Raw genomic sequence first — 16285 nt, forward strand, 5'->3', positions numbered from 1 at the left:
AATGGTTGCGGATCAGAGCCCTTCCACCCAAGCAGGCCGCGGAGGCATCCTTGCTGGCTGCAGCTGCCTGTGGGGTCATGGGGTCCCTGAGTGGAGCAAGGAGAGCCCCTAAGTGCACAGAACAATTATTATTGTGGGGTGGGGGCCTACTGCTTGGCCAGAGCACAGCCAAGCCCCTCCAGCAGGGCCTGGGTTTGCACCTACAAAGCCCTGTGGCCAAGAGCTGCGTCCCTGCCCCTCCCCCATGCTGGATGCAGAGCTGAACTGGGGGGGGCAGGCGACCCTAACCCCTCCCAGGCAAAGCCCTGGTGGACCAAATGCCATGGACTCATGGCCTTCAGAGCTCCCCAAGGCAGAGGGAAGGCGGCGGCTGGAAGGGGGAAGTGAAGCTAACACTGCAAGGAGAAAGGGGTGGAGGTGGGGGGGGCAAAAAGCCTCCCTCGCCCCCCTCCCCCGGCTGTCCCACCTGGGCCAAACACTTCTCTTCCACCATCTTTTGAAAAGGTGAACGAAACAATACTGCTCTCGGAAGGCTGCCGTGGCCCCGTTTGGTGCATCGTCACTTGCCGGACAGAAAAAGAGACCAGCAGGCCCTGGCTGCTTAACAGAACCGGCGCAGGCGCCAGTGGGCCTGGACTTCCCGGAAGGGCAGTCCCTGGCTCAGGGGCTGGCAGAGTTTCGGGTCCCCGGCCCGCCCGGTGCGGAGGGCGCAGAGCAAGGCCGTCTTGCAGGCATCGCGGCAGGGCTGGCGCGGCGGGTGGCCCTTGTACAGCAGGTACCAGAAGCGCTGGAAGAGGCCCTCGTCTGCCTGGAAGCGGCGCACCAGCTGATCCCAGTCTGCGGGGAAGGCGGTGGAGAAGCCGTAGGTCTCCCGGGCCCCATAGAGGCGCTGCCAGCGGGGCACGGTGCCCGGAGCGTTGGCCTCCGTCAAGTTCAGGATGAACGTCTCGTGGTCCAGCACCATGTGGGAGCTGCCCGGGTAGGCCCCGTCCAGCAGGTAGACACGGTACCCTGCGGGCAGGATGGCAGGAGGGATCAGCGGCAGCCCGGGGGTGGGTGGGGGTCACCCGGGCAACTTCCCAGGGAAACCCCCCCTCCTGCCCCCAAGAAGGAAAGGGCAGCCCCTCACCTGGGTTCATGCTGACGAACGTGGTGACGCTCGGGGCCACAAAGGCCACGCCCACCGGCCGGCTGAGCGTCTCCTCATCGTAGAACATCTCGAACTCATCGACGTGGGTGTGGCCAAAGAACTGCCCAGCCACCGTGCCCTCGAACCTGCCAGGGGGCACGGGCGTTAGCGGAGGCCCAAATGCCCCCTCCTGTCTTGGGAAACTAAGGCAGGACTGACAGAGCCCTCCTGCTCTTGCCGGGGAGGGGGCCAGAGGGGGCCTTCTGGCAGCAGGACTTGGGGGGGGGAGGCAAACCCATATAACTCCCCACAAATCTGCCCCCCACCTCTTTGTGCTCCTGGTTGTTTGCTAGGGAGGTGGAAGGCTTTGCAGCAGTTTGAAGAAAACTATTTCCCAGAGGCTTTAAAGTGGATTACAGGAGTTTAGAGGCCATCGATTGGAGATGCGTGCGAGTCCCCCATCCCCACTCCAGTGACATGGTTGTATTCACAGAAGCATAGAGTTGGAAGGGACCACCAGGGTCATCTAGACCAACCCCCTGCACAATGCAGGAAATTCACAACTGCCTCCCCCCCACACCCCCGGTGACCCCTACTCCATGCCCAGAAGATGGCCAAGATGCCCTCCCTCTCATCATTTGCCTAAGATCATAGAATCAGCATTGCTGACAGATGGCCATATAGCCTTTTCTTAAAAAAACTGCAGGGAAGGAGAGCCTGCCACCCAAGGAAGCCTGTTCCACTGAGGAACCGCTCTAACTGTTAGAAAATTCTTCCTAATGTCTAGACGGAAACTCTTTTTATTTAATTTCATCCTGTTGGTTCTGGTCCGACCTTCTGGGGCAACAGAAAACAACTCGCCCCCTCCTCTGTGACCGCCCTTCAAGTACTTGAAGATGGTCCTCCTGTCTCCTCTCAGTCCTCAGACAAACCCCAAATCCTGCCCCGATCTGGAGGCCAACGAGGAACTCTGGGCTCCTGCCCTTCTGGGTGGGGGGGGGGAGGAATTTGGTCTCCTGCCTGCTCAGGTCTTTCTGGTTTGTCTTCAGAGTCCCTTCATGGTTTTGTGGGTGGCTCAGCCAAGCCTTGGCAGAAGATGCGCAAACAGACAACGCCCTCTCCAGCCTGCCCCAGTTTACCCTGCAGGTGGGGAAGCCCCAACCCCCACACACGCTACCATTCAGGGTGTTCTCTGCCCTGGGCCCAGAATTCGAGATGAAAAAGAAAAAAAGATTTATGAGGGACTTATTGCTAAACACACCACGGCCAACAATAAAAAATTCTTTAAGTTCATTAGGAGTAGGAAACCAGCAAGGGAAGCAGTTGGGACCACTGGGTGGCAATGGGAGGGAAGGAACACTAGGGGAGAACATGAGAACGTAAGAAAGGCCCCATGCTGGATCAGACCCCAGGCCCATCAAGTCCAGCATCCTGTCTCACACAGTGGCCAGCCAGGTGCCTCCAGGAAGCCCACAAGCGACCATCTATCTGTCTATCGAGGCTGTTTCAAAGCCCCCCCTTTCTGCAGGCAGGCGCTCCTGCTGGCCAGACAAGAGTCTTCTCTCTTCCAGAGAACTTGGGGGTCCTCCTGCTGTGGTCCCCCTAACCTCCCAGTTCACCCCACACTGCAGCGGCTGAGCAGGGCTTTGAGGGCGGCCTCGGGGCTCCTGGCTAACCACGGGGCACTCGGTTGGCCCAGAAAAGGTAAACCCCCCAACCTCCTTGCAGATTTCGCCTTGCAAGCCACAAAGGCAGAGCCCTTGGGTCTAGGGGAAGAAGGGGAGGCTGCCAAGCCCCCCGCCGGCAGCAGGGGGCCACCTCACCTGTTGATGATGCGGTAGTAGTTCCAGCCCCAGCTGCGCATGCAGTGAGAGGGGGGGATGTGCCCAATGATGTGAACCTGCAGTCAAGAGAAGCCGGTAAGGCCGGGGTGGGGGGCCGCAGCATCGCCTGCCCACCCCTCACATCGGGCCAGCCCCACGCTTCATGAGCGATAGGGACCGGCCCCAACCCATTCCCGCCGCCCAGCGGCCACCCCGGGGCATGGGGGGAGGCAGCAGGCTCTCACCTTCTCCCCGCTCTGCTCGGCCTCCAGCAAGACCTTGAGCAACCACTGGAGCTGCCCGGCGGGGTCCGTGGAGTTGATCAGGAGCCAGAAATTGGCCTCAGAGCAGAAGTTCATGTTGAGTGAGACGAGGCGGAGGCCCGGCCAGAGACGGAGGGTGTAGAAGCCCCCCAGCCTATCGCAGGAGGAGCCGGGATGGAGTCAGGCACCTGGGAGGAAGAGGCCGCGCAGCTGTGCCCCCCACCCAAGGGCCCCCCACACCCGGTCGGCTTCAAGAGAAACAGCCAGCACCCAGGCTGCCTCGTGGGGCTGGATAAGAGCTCTCAAGGGGCCGGATCCGGCCCGCGGGCCTGATGTTTGACACCCCTGTGCTAGAGGGGGGCCTGACCCACCCGCTAACCCTGTCCTGTGCAAAGTGGGGCAGGCTATTCAGGACCCTCTCTCACTGTGTGCCCCCTCCTCCCTGGAGAGCCCCACGAGCCCCCCCCTGCATCCCTGCCCACGGCACGCCCCCAGAGCTCATGGCTTACCTCAGCGTTGCCAGGGCCTCCAGGGGCAGCCACGGGTGCCAGGCGTGGGCCATGGCGTCGTACAGCCAGGCAGAGGACTGGTTTCCATGCACGTATGGGGGAGGGAAGGCATTCACAGGCACAGACTCATGGTTGCCCACCGCGGGGTAGACGGGCAGCGGCCCCAGGTACTTCTGGATGAGGGCCGTCACCGTGTTGAGGGCGTGGAGCTGGTCGGCCCGGCTCTGCTGCCAGACGTTGTGTGCCGGGATGTCTCCGGTCCAGTAGGCGGCGTCGAAAGGCCCGGCACTGGCCAGGTGCTGCAGCAGGTTCTCCAGGGTGTGGAGGGGCAAGTCGCACCTGCTGTAGGTGCCCCAGAAGCCGGCCCCCGTCCCTCGGGGCTGCCCCCCCCGGCAGCACAAGGGGTCATTGCAGGCGGGGTCGCTGCCTGGCATGTAAGCCTGGTCCCAATGCATGTCGGTGAGGAAGAGCACCCGGGCGGTGGGAGCACCGGGCGGTGGGGGCACCGGGGGGCACACGGGGGGCTTGGGCGTGTCGGGCAGCGTGACGTTCCAGTCCGAGTAGATGTCCCAGTGGCCGCAGTGGGAGCCCACGAGCAGCCCGCAGATCTCGGAGGGGCGCAGGAAGGAGCGGGCCCACGCCGTCAGCATGTCGTGCTCAAAGAGCTGGATGATCTCCTCGCACACCTCCGGGCGAGCCAAGCGCAGGTTCACGCACACGCTCATGGCCAGGTGCTGGATGCGCGTCAGGCTGGCTTCCAGCTGCAATGCAAGTGGGAGGGAGGGGAGAGAGAAAGAGTCTCACATGAGTGGCTGGCTGGAAGGAAGGCAGCGCAGGGCCTCCTCGCCTGGGGGGCCGTGCCCCTGCGCACACAACACCCCAAAGGCCCCAAGGTCTAAGGGGCTCAGGCAGCAAGGGCAGGGAAAGACGCTTCTCTGCCCGAGTCCCTGGCAGGCCACCACTGCCCGTCAAAGTGGGCCCTCTTTATGTGGATGAGGCTGTGGCCTGCCGGTCTCCAAGGCAGCTTAAACTGCTCTTAGGAAACCTCTGTGGTCTGTTTGTCCAGTTTCAGGGTAGAAAAGCCTGCCTGCCTCCCCACCCCACTGCTAAGAAAACCTTGCTGGATCCGGCCAGTGAGGGTCCATCCAGCCCAGCATCCCGTCTCACACAGTAGCCAACCAGTTCCTCTGGAAGGCCAACGACAGGGCACAGAGGCCGAGGCCTTTCCCTGAGAAGAACCTCAGTAGAGCCCCGCTGGATCAGACCAGTGAGGGTCCCTCTAGTCCAGCATCCTGTCCCACACAGGGGCCAGCCAGTTCCCCAGGAGGTCCAACCACAGGGCACGGAGGACAAGGCCTTCCTAGGAACACAAGAAGAGCCCTGCTGGATCAGGCCAGGGAGGGTCCATCAGGCCCAGCATCCTGCCTCACCCGGTGGCCAGCCCGTTCCTCGCAGGTCTTCTTGCTGATCCTTCACATCTCCCGGTAGTGTCAGGCTCACCCCCCCCCCCCACCACCTTAAACTATTGGCCAAGTCTGATTGCAGAAGGTCTCTCTTTTCTCTTTGGCGGCTAATTAGAACAGCTACCGCGATGCTACCTTAGGTGCCTTTCAGTAGAGGATTAAGCATTACGCTTGGCCTTGCAATAAAGGATAAGCACCCTCTGAAGGTTTCTGTCTGGTTTGCTGGTATTAACTCAAAGAACAGGACTCACAATTAATTCATTTGTGCGATCAAAAAATTAAAGGTTGCAAACAACTCTTATCAGAGAGACCCTGGAGATACCTGAGGCTAAACGTTTTAACACATCAGTTCTTGAAGAATTATTTAGTCCAGATTCTCAATATGGATGCAGGAATAAATCAACTTGTTACCATATTTCCTGATGTCCATCTTGAATATACTGCCCATCAACTTCGCTGGACACCTTTTGAGTTCTGGTATTTTGGGAGAGGGATAAAAAGTTCTCTCTGTCCTCTTTGTCTACCCTGTGCACAATTTAACAAACTTCTATTATGCCCCCCTTAGTTTCCGTCTAGACATTAAGAAAAAATTTCTAACAGAGCGGTTCCTCAGTGGAACCGGCTTCCTCAGGAGGAGGTAAGCTCTCCTTCCCTGGAGGGTTTTAAGAAGAGGCTAGATGGCCATCTGTCAGCAATGCTGATTCTGTGACCTTAGGCAGATGATGAGAGGGAGGGCATCTTGGCCATCTTCTGGGCATGGAGTAGGGGTCACTGGGTGTGTGTGGGGGGGAGGTAGTTGTGAATTTCTTGCGTTGTCCAGGGGGTTGGACTAGATGATCCTGGTGGTCCCTTCCAACTCCATGATTCTAGTGGACTCTTTTGCAAACTGAAGTCTCCGACTCTTCCAGCCTTTCCTCAAAGGGAAGGCGCTCTAACCACTTAATCAGCTTAGTTACCCTCTGTACTTTTTCCAGCTCTGCAATAACCCTCCTGTACAGATTATTCCCCACCCACCCCAAAGAATTTTGAAGGACGATCCCTTGGGAGTGGTGCTTTAGTTGCCTGAGGCGGGGGCTGCTTTGTCAGGGGCAGAAGAGATCTCCCCTTTTGGTGAGCCAGTCCTCCCCCCACCCCTGGATATCCCCAGCCTTTCTGGATCAGCCTCTGAACACACCTTGGAGATTTTCCTCGCTAGAACATCTGACAGACATTCACCTGGGAGCCGCCCAAGGGACCCGCAGGGTGCTGAGGCATGTGCAGAAAAGCAGAAGAGTGGCTCCAGGCCAGCCCCTTATTTAGTGAGCGACTCCCCCCCCCCCCGGCCCAAGGTTAAAGAAAAATGAACCGACAGGGAAAGGGGGCCACGGGGGGGGGGGGGGAGGCCCAGCCATGCTGGCAGGGGGGCTCCACTGTTAGTGCCATTTCGTCCCATGGAAACAGGACCAGCCAGAGCAGCCTCACTGGGCAAGGGCCAAGAGGAGGCACCCACCTGCTGCTGTGCTGGGCATGCGGGGGTCGGGGCGGTCATTTGCAGAGTACAGAGAGCCTTTTCTCCAGCTGATGATTTTCCCATACAACGCCCCCCCCCCCGGCCAGCACACATTTCTATTTGTAGGGGGAGGGTGTTGCTTAAGAATATGGCAAAATGGGAGCAACAGCAAAATTGGGAAGGGCGACCACTCAGGGGCAGAAGAAGAAGAAGAGTTGGTTTTTATATGCCGACTTTCTCCTCCACTTAAGGCAGAATCAAACCAGCTTACAGTCACCTTCCCTTCCCTCCCCACAACAGACATCCTTTGAGGTAGGTGGGGCTGAGAGAGCTGTGACTAGCCCAAGGTCCCCAGCTGGCTTCATGTGTAGGAGTGGGGAAAACAACCCAGTTCACCAGATTAGCCTCCGCCGCTCATGTGGAGGAGGAGTGGGGGAATCAAACCCGGTTCTCCAGATCCGAGTCCACCGCTCCAAACCACAGCTCTTAAGCACCACACCACGCTGGCTCTTGCTTTGCACGCACAAGGGGCCAGCCAGGCTAAGTCTGTGGTGCAGGGAGAGACCAGCCTCTGCCCAAGACCCTGGAGTGCTACACCCAGGCCGCAGAAACTACGCCAGGCTGGCTGGACCAACGACTGGATGTGGGGGTGGGGGTGGGAAGGAGGGCGGGAGAAGGGGCAGGAAGAGGCACGCAGAAAAGTGCTGTGCGGAGGGAAGCGTCCACTCGACATCCATCAAGACAATTGAGGTGTCAGTCAGACAAGCAACTCTCTGTAAGTAGGGCCGTGTCTTCCTGTAAATAGGGAAGTGACTTCCTGAAAACAGGGAGGGGTGTGTGTGACTGAGGGCAGCTGGCAGGTGGGTGGGTGGGGGGGCAGCTGGCAGGTGGGTGGGTGGGGGGGCACCTGTGTGGAAAGATTCGGCTTCCCTGGTTCTCTTGGCTGACGTAGCACCAGATGCTGCCGGACAATGTGGTTGGTGGCCCTGATTCCTTGGGCAAGTACAAGACGAGCCCTGTGTGGGAATGACGGGGTGGCAATTATCCGGTTCTGATGAAATACCCTGTCCCGAAACGAGTAGTGCCAGCCACTCCCCGGATGGGTGGCGAAGCTGCACCCCCACCAAGGCCCGACTTCGGAGAACAGCTGGGGAATTCCAGCAGGGACTCATTTCCACAGAGCTGCCTGGAAGAACCTGCCCCAAGAGCTGGGGAGCAGCTCCCGTTGTCCTCTTTCGCACCAGGGAGTCAGTGCGGCGTAGCGGCTAAGAGCGACGGACTCTAACCTGGAGAACTGAGTTCAATTCCCCACTCCTCCACATGAAGCCAGCTGGATGACCTTGGGCCAGTCACAGCTCTCTCCAGACTCTCTCAGCCCCACCTGCCTGAGCTGGGCTGAGAGAGCTCAGAGAGAGCTGTGACTAGCCCAAAGTCACCCAGTAGGCTTCATGTGGAGGAGTGGGGCAATCAACCCAGTTCACCAGATTAGCATCTGCTGCTCATGTGGAGGAGGGGGGGGACATCAAATCCGATTCTCCAGATTAGAGTCCGCCGCCGGCTCTCAGAGAAAAGTGGGGTATAAAAACCAACTCTTCTTCCAATGCTGGGAAGTCGTGACTGGATCAACACCAGAATTTTGTCGCTTGGGCAGTACCAGCCTGGCAAGAGGCCCAGGCGGAGGGCCATCCCGGTCATGGCCCCCAAATGTAGGGACCCCTCCCCAAGGACCTTTGACCGGCCCCTTCTGCTGCCGCCTTCTGCCCACCAGGTGAAGACTTTCCCGCTCTGCTTGGTGTCTCCGCAGTGATCCCTCCCTCCCCGCCTTATTTTTAACCTGCCATCTTGTGTTTTACGTATGTATTTTTAACTCTGCTTTTTGACAGGTTTTATGGTGAATTTTTGTTGTGCTTGTTTTAATTGCTAGCGGCCTTGGTGGCTGGCCCTGACTGGGCAGAAAGGCACGATAAAATTGTTTGCCAATAAACCAATGATAAAGGACAGCGAATGCAACCGGAACTGCGCCATCCAGCAAAATATGCAAAACTCAGGCCGAGCCTCCCTACCTGTGCAGAAAAAGAAAACAAGCCAGCGGAGACCAACAGTGGAAGAGGTCCAAAGTCTCCTCCGCACCCGGTGTGAGGAGGCCAAGGAAGGAAGGGCCTTGGCTCTGGCAAACACCAGGCCAGCGGGCGGCTCCTCATTTAGCAGAGGTGGCCCACCGTTTCTGAGAGCAGAGAACAGAAAGTGCCTTCCAGTTGGGGAGGGGAGTTGGCAGCCCCCCCCCCATCCCCTTGAAGAGCGATTTTTCAAAGAATGGAATGTGTGTGTCTTGGGGGCGGGGGTCAGTGTCCTAGACATTCCTGGAATGGTTTGCTCTGTATGGGGCTGGGACCTCAATCTGCATCGCGTCCTGGAAGGGGAGGCCCCTGACCGTCCCTTTGCTTGGGGAGGAGGGGGCTGACAGAGGCCTCCCCCGTAGCAGAGACAGCCGGCGGCTGCCCGACCCACGGCAGGCCCAGTATGTTTGGGGAGAGGCTGACAGCACCCACAGGACGCCTCCACGATGCAAACAGGTGTCGAGTCAGATCAGCAGGAGGCCGTGGAAAAACCTGCCTGGCAGCAATCCTTTCCTACTCTCCGTCTTCCCTGTCCTGGAAAGCCGGACTCCCTGGAGCAGCCAGACGGAGCTGGGGCAAAACACACACAGCCTCTTGCCAAACAACAGGGAGCAAGAAACTGGAGCAAGAGAGTCCGGGACAGAGTTGCATTTTTTGCACAGGCCAGGCAGGAGCACAGGAAATTGCAGCCCCACCCCACCCCCCGCCCCGAGAACAGAGGGCGTCCCAAAAGGCCTGTTCTGCCCTCAAAGAGTTACTGGTTTAGACACTTATATCCTGCTTTTCTCCCTAACGGGGACCCAAAGCAGCCTCAGTTCTCCCTTTTATTCTCACAACAACAATCCTGCAAGGGAGGACAGGCCGAGAGCATGTGACTGGCCCAAGGTCACCCTGCACACGTCTTCCAGAGCCTGGGTCTTCCACAGCCTTGTCCGACACTCTAACCACTACACCATCAACAGCTATTAGCCACACCTGGAGCCCCCCTGCATTCAGGGGCCATGCGCAGATGCGACAGGTGGAGAGGGACGCTGCCTGGAGGCATCTGGCTGGCCCCTGCTGGAATCAAGGTGCTGGACCCACAGGAGTCTGCCCCAATGGGGCAGGGGTTGCGTGAGAGAAAGCGGCCTGATGCACAGGAGGCCGGGAGCGACCCGCCTGGCACCCTTGGCAGCCTCTGAATGCCAAGAGAAGCAGCTCTCAGGGCAGCAAGCCTGACCCCGAGGGAGGGAGGGAGGGAGGGCGGGGTCTGGCAGGGGCTCCCACAGTCAGCTGCTTGCTCACGGGCAGGAGGGACGGTTTGCAAACGGCGGCCTCTGGCCTCTGTGGATCGTGTACAAAACCCACAGGCCTGCCGCGCACACGCTCCACACTCCTCCGGCTGCCTAACAGTTACGGAAATTGCTCTGAGAAGGGGAAGGGCGGAAATGCCGGAAGAGCGTCTGCCGGCCTCTGGCGGGTTCTCTCTGATTCCTTGTTCCTCCACATGAAGCCAGATGACAGACCTTGGGCTAGTCACAGCTCTCTCAGAGCTCTCTCAGCTCCACCTACCTCACAGGGTGTCTGTTGTGGGGAGGGGAAGGGGACTGTAAGCTAGTTTGATTCTCCTTTAAGTGGTAGAGAAAGTCAGCATATAAAAACCAACTCTTCTTCCTCTTTGCTCCTCTCAAAAGGTGTTTGCTTACAGGGGCTGTATTTCCATCTTTGAGGGGGGGCCCCACCAACCTCCCCCTCCCATCTTGCCTGGCATGGCTCCAGGCGCCCCTGTCACCACCTTGCCCGTGCCACAGAGCTCCCTCCCCCCTCCCAACACTTGTTCCCTTGGCAAAGAGGGACCAAGCCCTTTCTTGGCGGCGGGGTGGGTGGAGCGCCACGTCCGTCTCCTCCCCACAGGAACTGCTAACCCTGCCCCATTCCTGCAGTCAGTTTCCCTGGCCAAAGGCAGTTCTGCTGCTGGCATGGCCCTGGATTCAAATCCCTGCCCGCAAGCCAAGGCCTGAAGTGCAACAACACCGGGCACAGGTGGGGCTCTGACGCCACCTCAAGTTCAGGCCTGTGTCTCGTGGGGCCATGATGGATGAGGAACGGCCCCCCACAAGTGCCACTTGCCAGCGCGAAGCAGCTTCGCAAGTGTGTTGTGATGGACTCGGCGAGCGCTCTTGTTTGGCTTCTGAGCCTGCAGCCGGAGGACTGTTCCTTCAGCCAGGCCGCAGCGCGCCCTGCCCAGAATCGCAGGCCTGCCTTCAAAACGGGACACCGTGGGCAAATGTGGTGGAGGGGAGTTGTGAATTTCCTGCCTTGTGCAGGGGGTTGGACTAGATGACCCTGGTGCTCCCTTCCAACTCTAGGATTCTGTTCTATGAGCTGGCAGCCACAGGCAACACCTTGCGGGGCCCCATGGCTCTAAAACGCCCTGCCACAATTGGGGGACGACGATGAAGGGTTGACTCAGGCAGGGCCGCTTGCAGCTCAGTGGGGGGACGACGCTTGAGGATCCTCCGCAAGGAGGCGGGAGGGGACCCCCAGAGACCTTCCCCGAAGCAGCCCCCACAAAGTCCCCACAAAGGAGGGAGTACTACGGAGCAGAGCCCTTCCTGGGAGGGGCCTTGGACTTTGGAACTCACCGCTACAAGACGGGGCAATGCCTGCTGTCTGCAAGGACGTGGCAGGCGCAGAGAGTCCCTCTGGCTGTCAGCAGGGCAAGGCTAGCGGGGGGCGGGGGGCGGGGGGCGGGCGGACGCCCCCCAGCGCATCTGATTGGCCGCACTCAGATCCTCATTGGCCTGATCCAGCAGCAGGAGCGGGGGGGGGGGGCATTGACCTGCAGCGCGGAGGTGGGGAGGGGGCGCCCGCTCCGACCCTCCCCCGCCGCGCTGGGTCCCGGGGGCCTGCGGGCGCGGCTCTCCCCTCCGCCGCGTCGTCCTCACGCCACCCCTGCGCGGCAGGCCGGCCCGACAGAGAACGAGCAGTCCAGGCAACGTCACGGCCAGCGGGAAGCCGCGTCTCCCCCCGGGGGGGAGCAGGGAGGCGGCGGCGGCGGCGGGGGGGGGGGGAGCGGCACTCACCTGCATGCTGGCGTCGATGGCGGCGAAGATGACCTTGCAGGCCGGGCAGCTCAGGTTCCGCCAGCCGAAGCGCGCCCCGGACACGGACCCCGGCGAGGGCGGCGGCTGCTGCGCGGGGGCCCCCCCGAGCGGGCCGGACCCCACCAGCCCCACCAGCAGCAGCGCCGCCGCCGCCGCCGCCGCCCCCCGGACGCCGCCGCGCGCCCCCTCCGCCATCGCCCCCGACGGCTCCTGGGCGGCCCGGTGAGTCCGCGCACCCCAGACCCGCCGCGCCAGCCGCTGCCGCCCCGCCTCCCCGCCCCCGGGGGGACGGACGGGCGGACGGGCGGACGGACGCTGGCCGCCGGCGGACCCGCCCCGCGCCGCAGCCCTGCCCCGCCGAAGGCGCCGCCAGCGCCGCCCCACCGCCCGCCCGCCCGCAAGATGGCTCCGCGGGGCCGAGCGCGCGCCCCGCCGCCACCGACCGGCCCCCCCCCCCACTGGCCCCCGGCGCGGGACGGAGCGGCAGCGGCGGCAGTGCCCGCGCGCGCCCCTAACCCTCCGCCCCTCCTCGTGCACGAGCGCCCTTCGGGCCGGCTGCGAAGAGGCGGGCGGGCGGGCGGGCGGCGGGGGCGCGCTCCGGGTTGCTTGGCAGCCCTGCTGGGAGAGGCGAGGGGGGTGGGGGCGGGCGGGGGCCGGAGAGGGGGAGGAAGGCCCGTCGTGACCCGCCAGGCCTGGGCTGCTCCAAGCCCGAGGTGGCCGGGGGGGCTGGCGCGAGCAGCCGTTGCTCTTGAGGCCCGCGCCCCAGTCCGGCGCCAGACCCCGGCGGTGCCCGCGCAAGAGGCTTGGGCCCCACCCAGCGCGCCGGCCCCGTCGCCCCTCCGGCAGCCCCCTCCTGGGCCCTAGCGGGAGCGCCAGAGGCGCCCTCGGGGGCTGGTGCAGCTGTGAGCCAGTGTGGTGGTGGAGCGAGAGGGCCAGACGCGAGTTCCCCATGACCCCGGTCAGCCCGGACTCGGGTCTAGGCGGGCACGTAGGAAACCCTCCGCCTCCCAGGTAGCTTTCCAGTACCAGGTCATTTCGCGCCCAGCGACAGGAGAGGGACGTTCTGGGTCTGGAACCCAAGGACAAGCAGAGCAGGGCTCCCTAGACCTTTCCCACTCACCACCCCTTTTCACCCAGGAAATGTTTACGCCACCCCGGCTATATAGGTGTATAACATTGGTAGACAAGTCAAACATCTACTGGTAATCAATCATAAAGAAATTTATTTTAAAAACATTCTTTGCTATACATATAATTTTACCATTTACTGTTGCCAATTTTTTCATGACCCCTACATTCAGTTATGCGACCCCATAACTGGGTCGCAACCTTTGAATGAGAGAACCTCTGCTTCCATTGTAAGCTTTTGATTAAGGAATGACTACTGCATTCTTAAAATAGGCTAAGTCCACAAAACATTATAGCATCTTTGTTCAATGGATAATTCAAGGAGGGGGTGGGGGGTGGGGTGGGGTGACAGGAGCCGGTAAGAGTGTCTTACAGCTTTTGTAATGACTGTACTGTATGTTTTTGAATTAGCTGCAGATTTTTCTATAAACGTGCAACCTCTGGAGCCGTGCCCCCCCTTTCCCCCTTCAGTATTCAGAGGTTTCTCCCCCCTTTTGTCCCCCCCCCCATATTTCCGGTCATATCTATGACACTATGATCTGGGAGACCCGGGTTCCAGTCCCCACTCCTCCACGGAAGCTTGTGGAGTGATCTTGGGCCAGTCTCAGTCTCAGTCTCAGTCTCAGTCTCAGTCTCAGTCTCTCTCTCTCTCTCTCTCTCTCTCTCTCTCTCTCTCTCTCTCACTCTCTCGCACACACACACACACACACACACACACACACACACACACACACAAATCTCCACTCTGCCATGGGCCTGCTTTCCACAGCTCTACCAGGTGCCTCTCAAGGCCGAACTGCTAACTGCTGAATTCCTGTTCCAGTGCTATCTCCCATGGGAACGGCTCCTCAGTAGAAGGGGGGCCGCCTTGACCTGTTGTGACTAATACTTTCCCTTATAGGCCTACCCCGTGCTCCCAATTGCCATTCGTGCCAATGTACCTGTAAGCTCTGCATACCTGTATGTTTTCCATTAAATCAGCTCTCTTTTGGAGACTTTGTCTCTGGATGCTGTTTGTGGGATTACCATGGGACAAGTACTCACATTTTTTCACGAATCCCTTCTCTAATTTTCCCTGCCCGGCTGGAGCCCTGGAGGGTTTGCCGGAGCCCTCCAGATATATAAAATTGGTATACAAGTCAAACATCTACTGATAATAAATCATAAAGAAATTTATTTTAAAAACATTCTTTGGAGGGGTCTAAAGTCCCTTTTGAAGTGTGGAGCGATCACAACAACCTGGAGCCGCTCACGGGGGCCCGGAAACTGTCCGCAAAACAAGTTCGCTGGGCGGACTTCTTTGATCAGTTCCGTTTTGTATTGAAACATGTACCGGGGAAACAAAATGTCCTGGCTGATGCTCTCTCCAGACTTCCCCAATATCCAACCAAGGTTGAACACCCCACGGAGTCCCTGTTCACTCCTGCTCAAAGGAGTTTGCTGCCCAGTCTAGCAGTCCAAACCCGAGCGCAAACCCGGGGCCTCGGATTGGAGCGGGGGACGTGCTCTCTGAGTGAATTGCCTGTGGCTGGAGCCCCGGAGGGTTCGCCTAGGCCCTGGGTGGGAGCTGAGACGACGCTCCCCGGGTAGAGGGTTTCTGGCCGAAACCCTGGAGGGTCCTGAACCTTGGTACCCTCCATTGGAACCGTCGGACGAGTACCCCAACGACCCTTCTTTGCTAGAGGACGTTCTTGCTGAGGCACTGCGGACTGATGCGGAGATCAATCACCTGATTGTACTCCTTCGAGCTCAGTGGCATCGCCTAGCTGACACGACCCCCTGGACGGACCCTGACGCGGATCGAAGTGCCCAGCACGAACTCCGCGTACTGGACGGCTTGGTTGAGGAAGTTCGACTGGCGCAGGAGGATTTAGTAACTTTGACCTGCTTGCTAGCGGGGTTAACTATACGTGAAGGACAAGAACCGGTAGCGGCCCCAATCCGCCCCGATTCATGGCGGGATCACGGGCGGAGGAGACCCCGGCCCCAACTGCTCCTGATCCCAACTTGTGCTTGAAGAAAGCACGGGATGTAGCGGCCCGAACAGCCTTACTGTTTGCGGGACTGACCTCGACTACAGCCACGGTGGCTGACCTCACGAAACTTTTAACCCCTGAGTTCCGAGCAGACGCTGCTGCTCTGGCAGTTCAGGTTCAGCCGTTATTGGACCTAACAGATTCCTCTGAACTCCTTCTGCTTTTGGAGAACAAAGCTCTCCCGATCGTCACTATGGCGATTGCCACCAAGCTCGAGGCCGACCAAGTGCTCGCAGACCTACAGCGAGCCGAGGAGCAGTTGAGGGCTGCGGATGCGGCGGCGGCTCGGGCGTGGGCTGCGCAAGAAGAGGAGCAACGTTTGGCAGCCGTTCGGGCCCGTGCGCTCACGGACATACGTCCCAAAGACCGCACCGACTTTGGATTTATCCCCTCATTTTCTCCGAGTTTTGGTCCATCTTGCGACACACAGCGCGCACATCGGCGTGCAGGTCGCTTAACTGAGCCCAACTTCTCGGATGAGGAAGACCTGTATGGTGAGGAACCCCACTGGGCTACTGGTCTCCGGGTCAGCCAGTCCCGACGCACAGGGGGAGCTGGGGACGAAATGCGTCTCTTGCGGGGCCAAAACTGGGACTTGAATGATCGTGTGGCCCGTCTGCGGGACCAGATGGAACAATTGCTTTGAGAAAATGAGCATTTACAACAAGCTCTAACCACCCCTGTCCAACCGGTGCCAGTTCTGCCAACTTTGCCGGCTCCACGGCCACAAGTTCCCCCGCTGAGGGCACCAATTCTCCCCCCTCCGAGACTCCCAGCTCAGCCGATTTTGCCGGGCCCCGGAGCACCGGTTTTGCCAGCCCCCGGAGCACTGGTTTTGCCGGGCCCCGGAGCACCGGTTTTGCCGGGCCCTGGAGCACCGGTTTTGCCGCCTCCAGGGCAACCGCCAGCGCCCCTGCCCATACAGTGGAAGCAACCTCGGTTGAGAGTGACCTACGACAGCTCGGTTGAAGCCCTACCATGTTTCCTACACCAAGCGGACAGTTATATGCGGGAACAGGGACAGCACTTCCTACTGAAGACAGCCGGGTGCGCTTCGCTGCCTCCCTCTTGACTGGAAAAGCCGCTGACTGGATGGTCACTGACTGGTTTGACACTCGGGAAGCCTTACATCCTGACATATTGAACTGGGCTTACATGCAACGAGACCCAGACACTCTTGAAGAATGGATCTTATTGGCCGAGGAAGTGGAGAGTCGTCGCCAATTCATTTCGCTAGCCCGC

The 16285-nt window shown here is 59.9% G+C and overlaps 2 protein-coding genes across 2 annotated transcripts in view; both read right to left on the minus strand.

Moving 5' to 3' along the window:
* The window catches only part of ILK (integrin linked kinase), a 196907-nt gene extending 182059 nt beyond the window's left edge, over positions 1 to 14848 (minus strand). The window contains exon 1 of the mRNA XM_056858414.1: positions 14844 to 14848. The gene's annotated coding sequence lies outside the window, so the exon portion shown is untranslated. The remainder of the gene's footprint in view (positions 1 to 14843) is intronic.
* On the minus strand, positions 597 to 12830 carry SMPD1 (sphingomyelin phosphodiesterase 1). The gene is made up of 6 exons (XM_056858763.1): positions 11859 to 12830; positions 3725 to 4485; positions 3198 to 3369; positions 2953 to 3029; positions 1130 to 1275; positions 597 to 1011 (listed from the first exon to the last, which is right to left on the minus strand). The coding sequence occupies exons 1-6, from the start codon at positions 12828 to 12830 to the stop codon at positions 602 to 604; spliced, it is 2538 nt and encodes an 845-aa protein (XP_056714741.1). The 3' UTR covers positions 597 to 601.
* Positions 14849 to 16285: the final 1437 nt, after the last annotated feature.

Source organism: Euleptes europaea, chromosome 12, assembly GCF_029931775.1.
Source record: "Euleptes europaea isolate rEulEur1 chromosome 12, rEulEur1.hap1, whole genome shotgun sequence".
NCBI lineage: Eukaryota > Metazoa > Chordata > Lepidosauria > Squamata > Sphaerodactylidae > Euleptes > Euleptes europaea.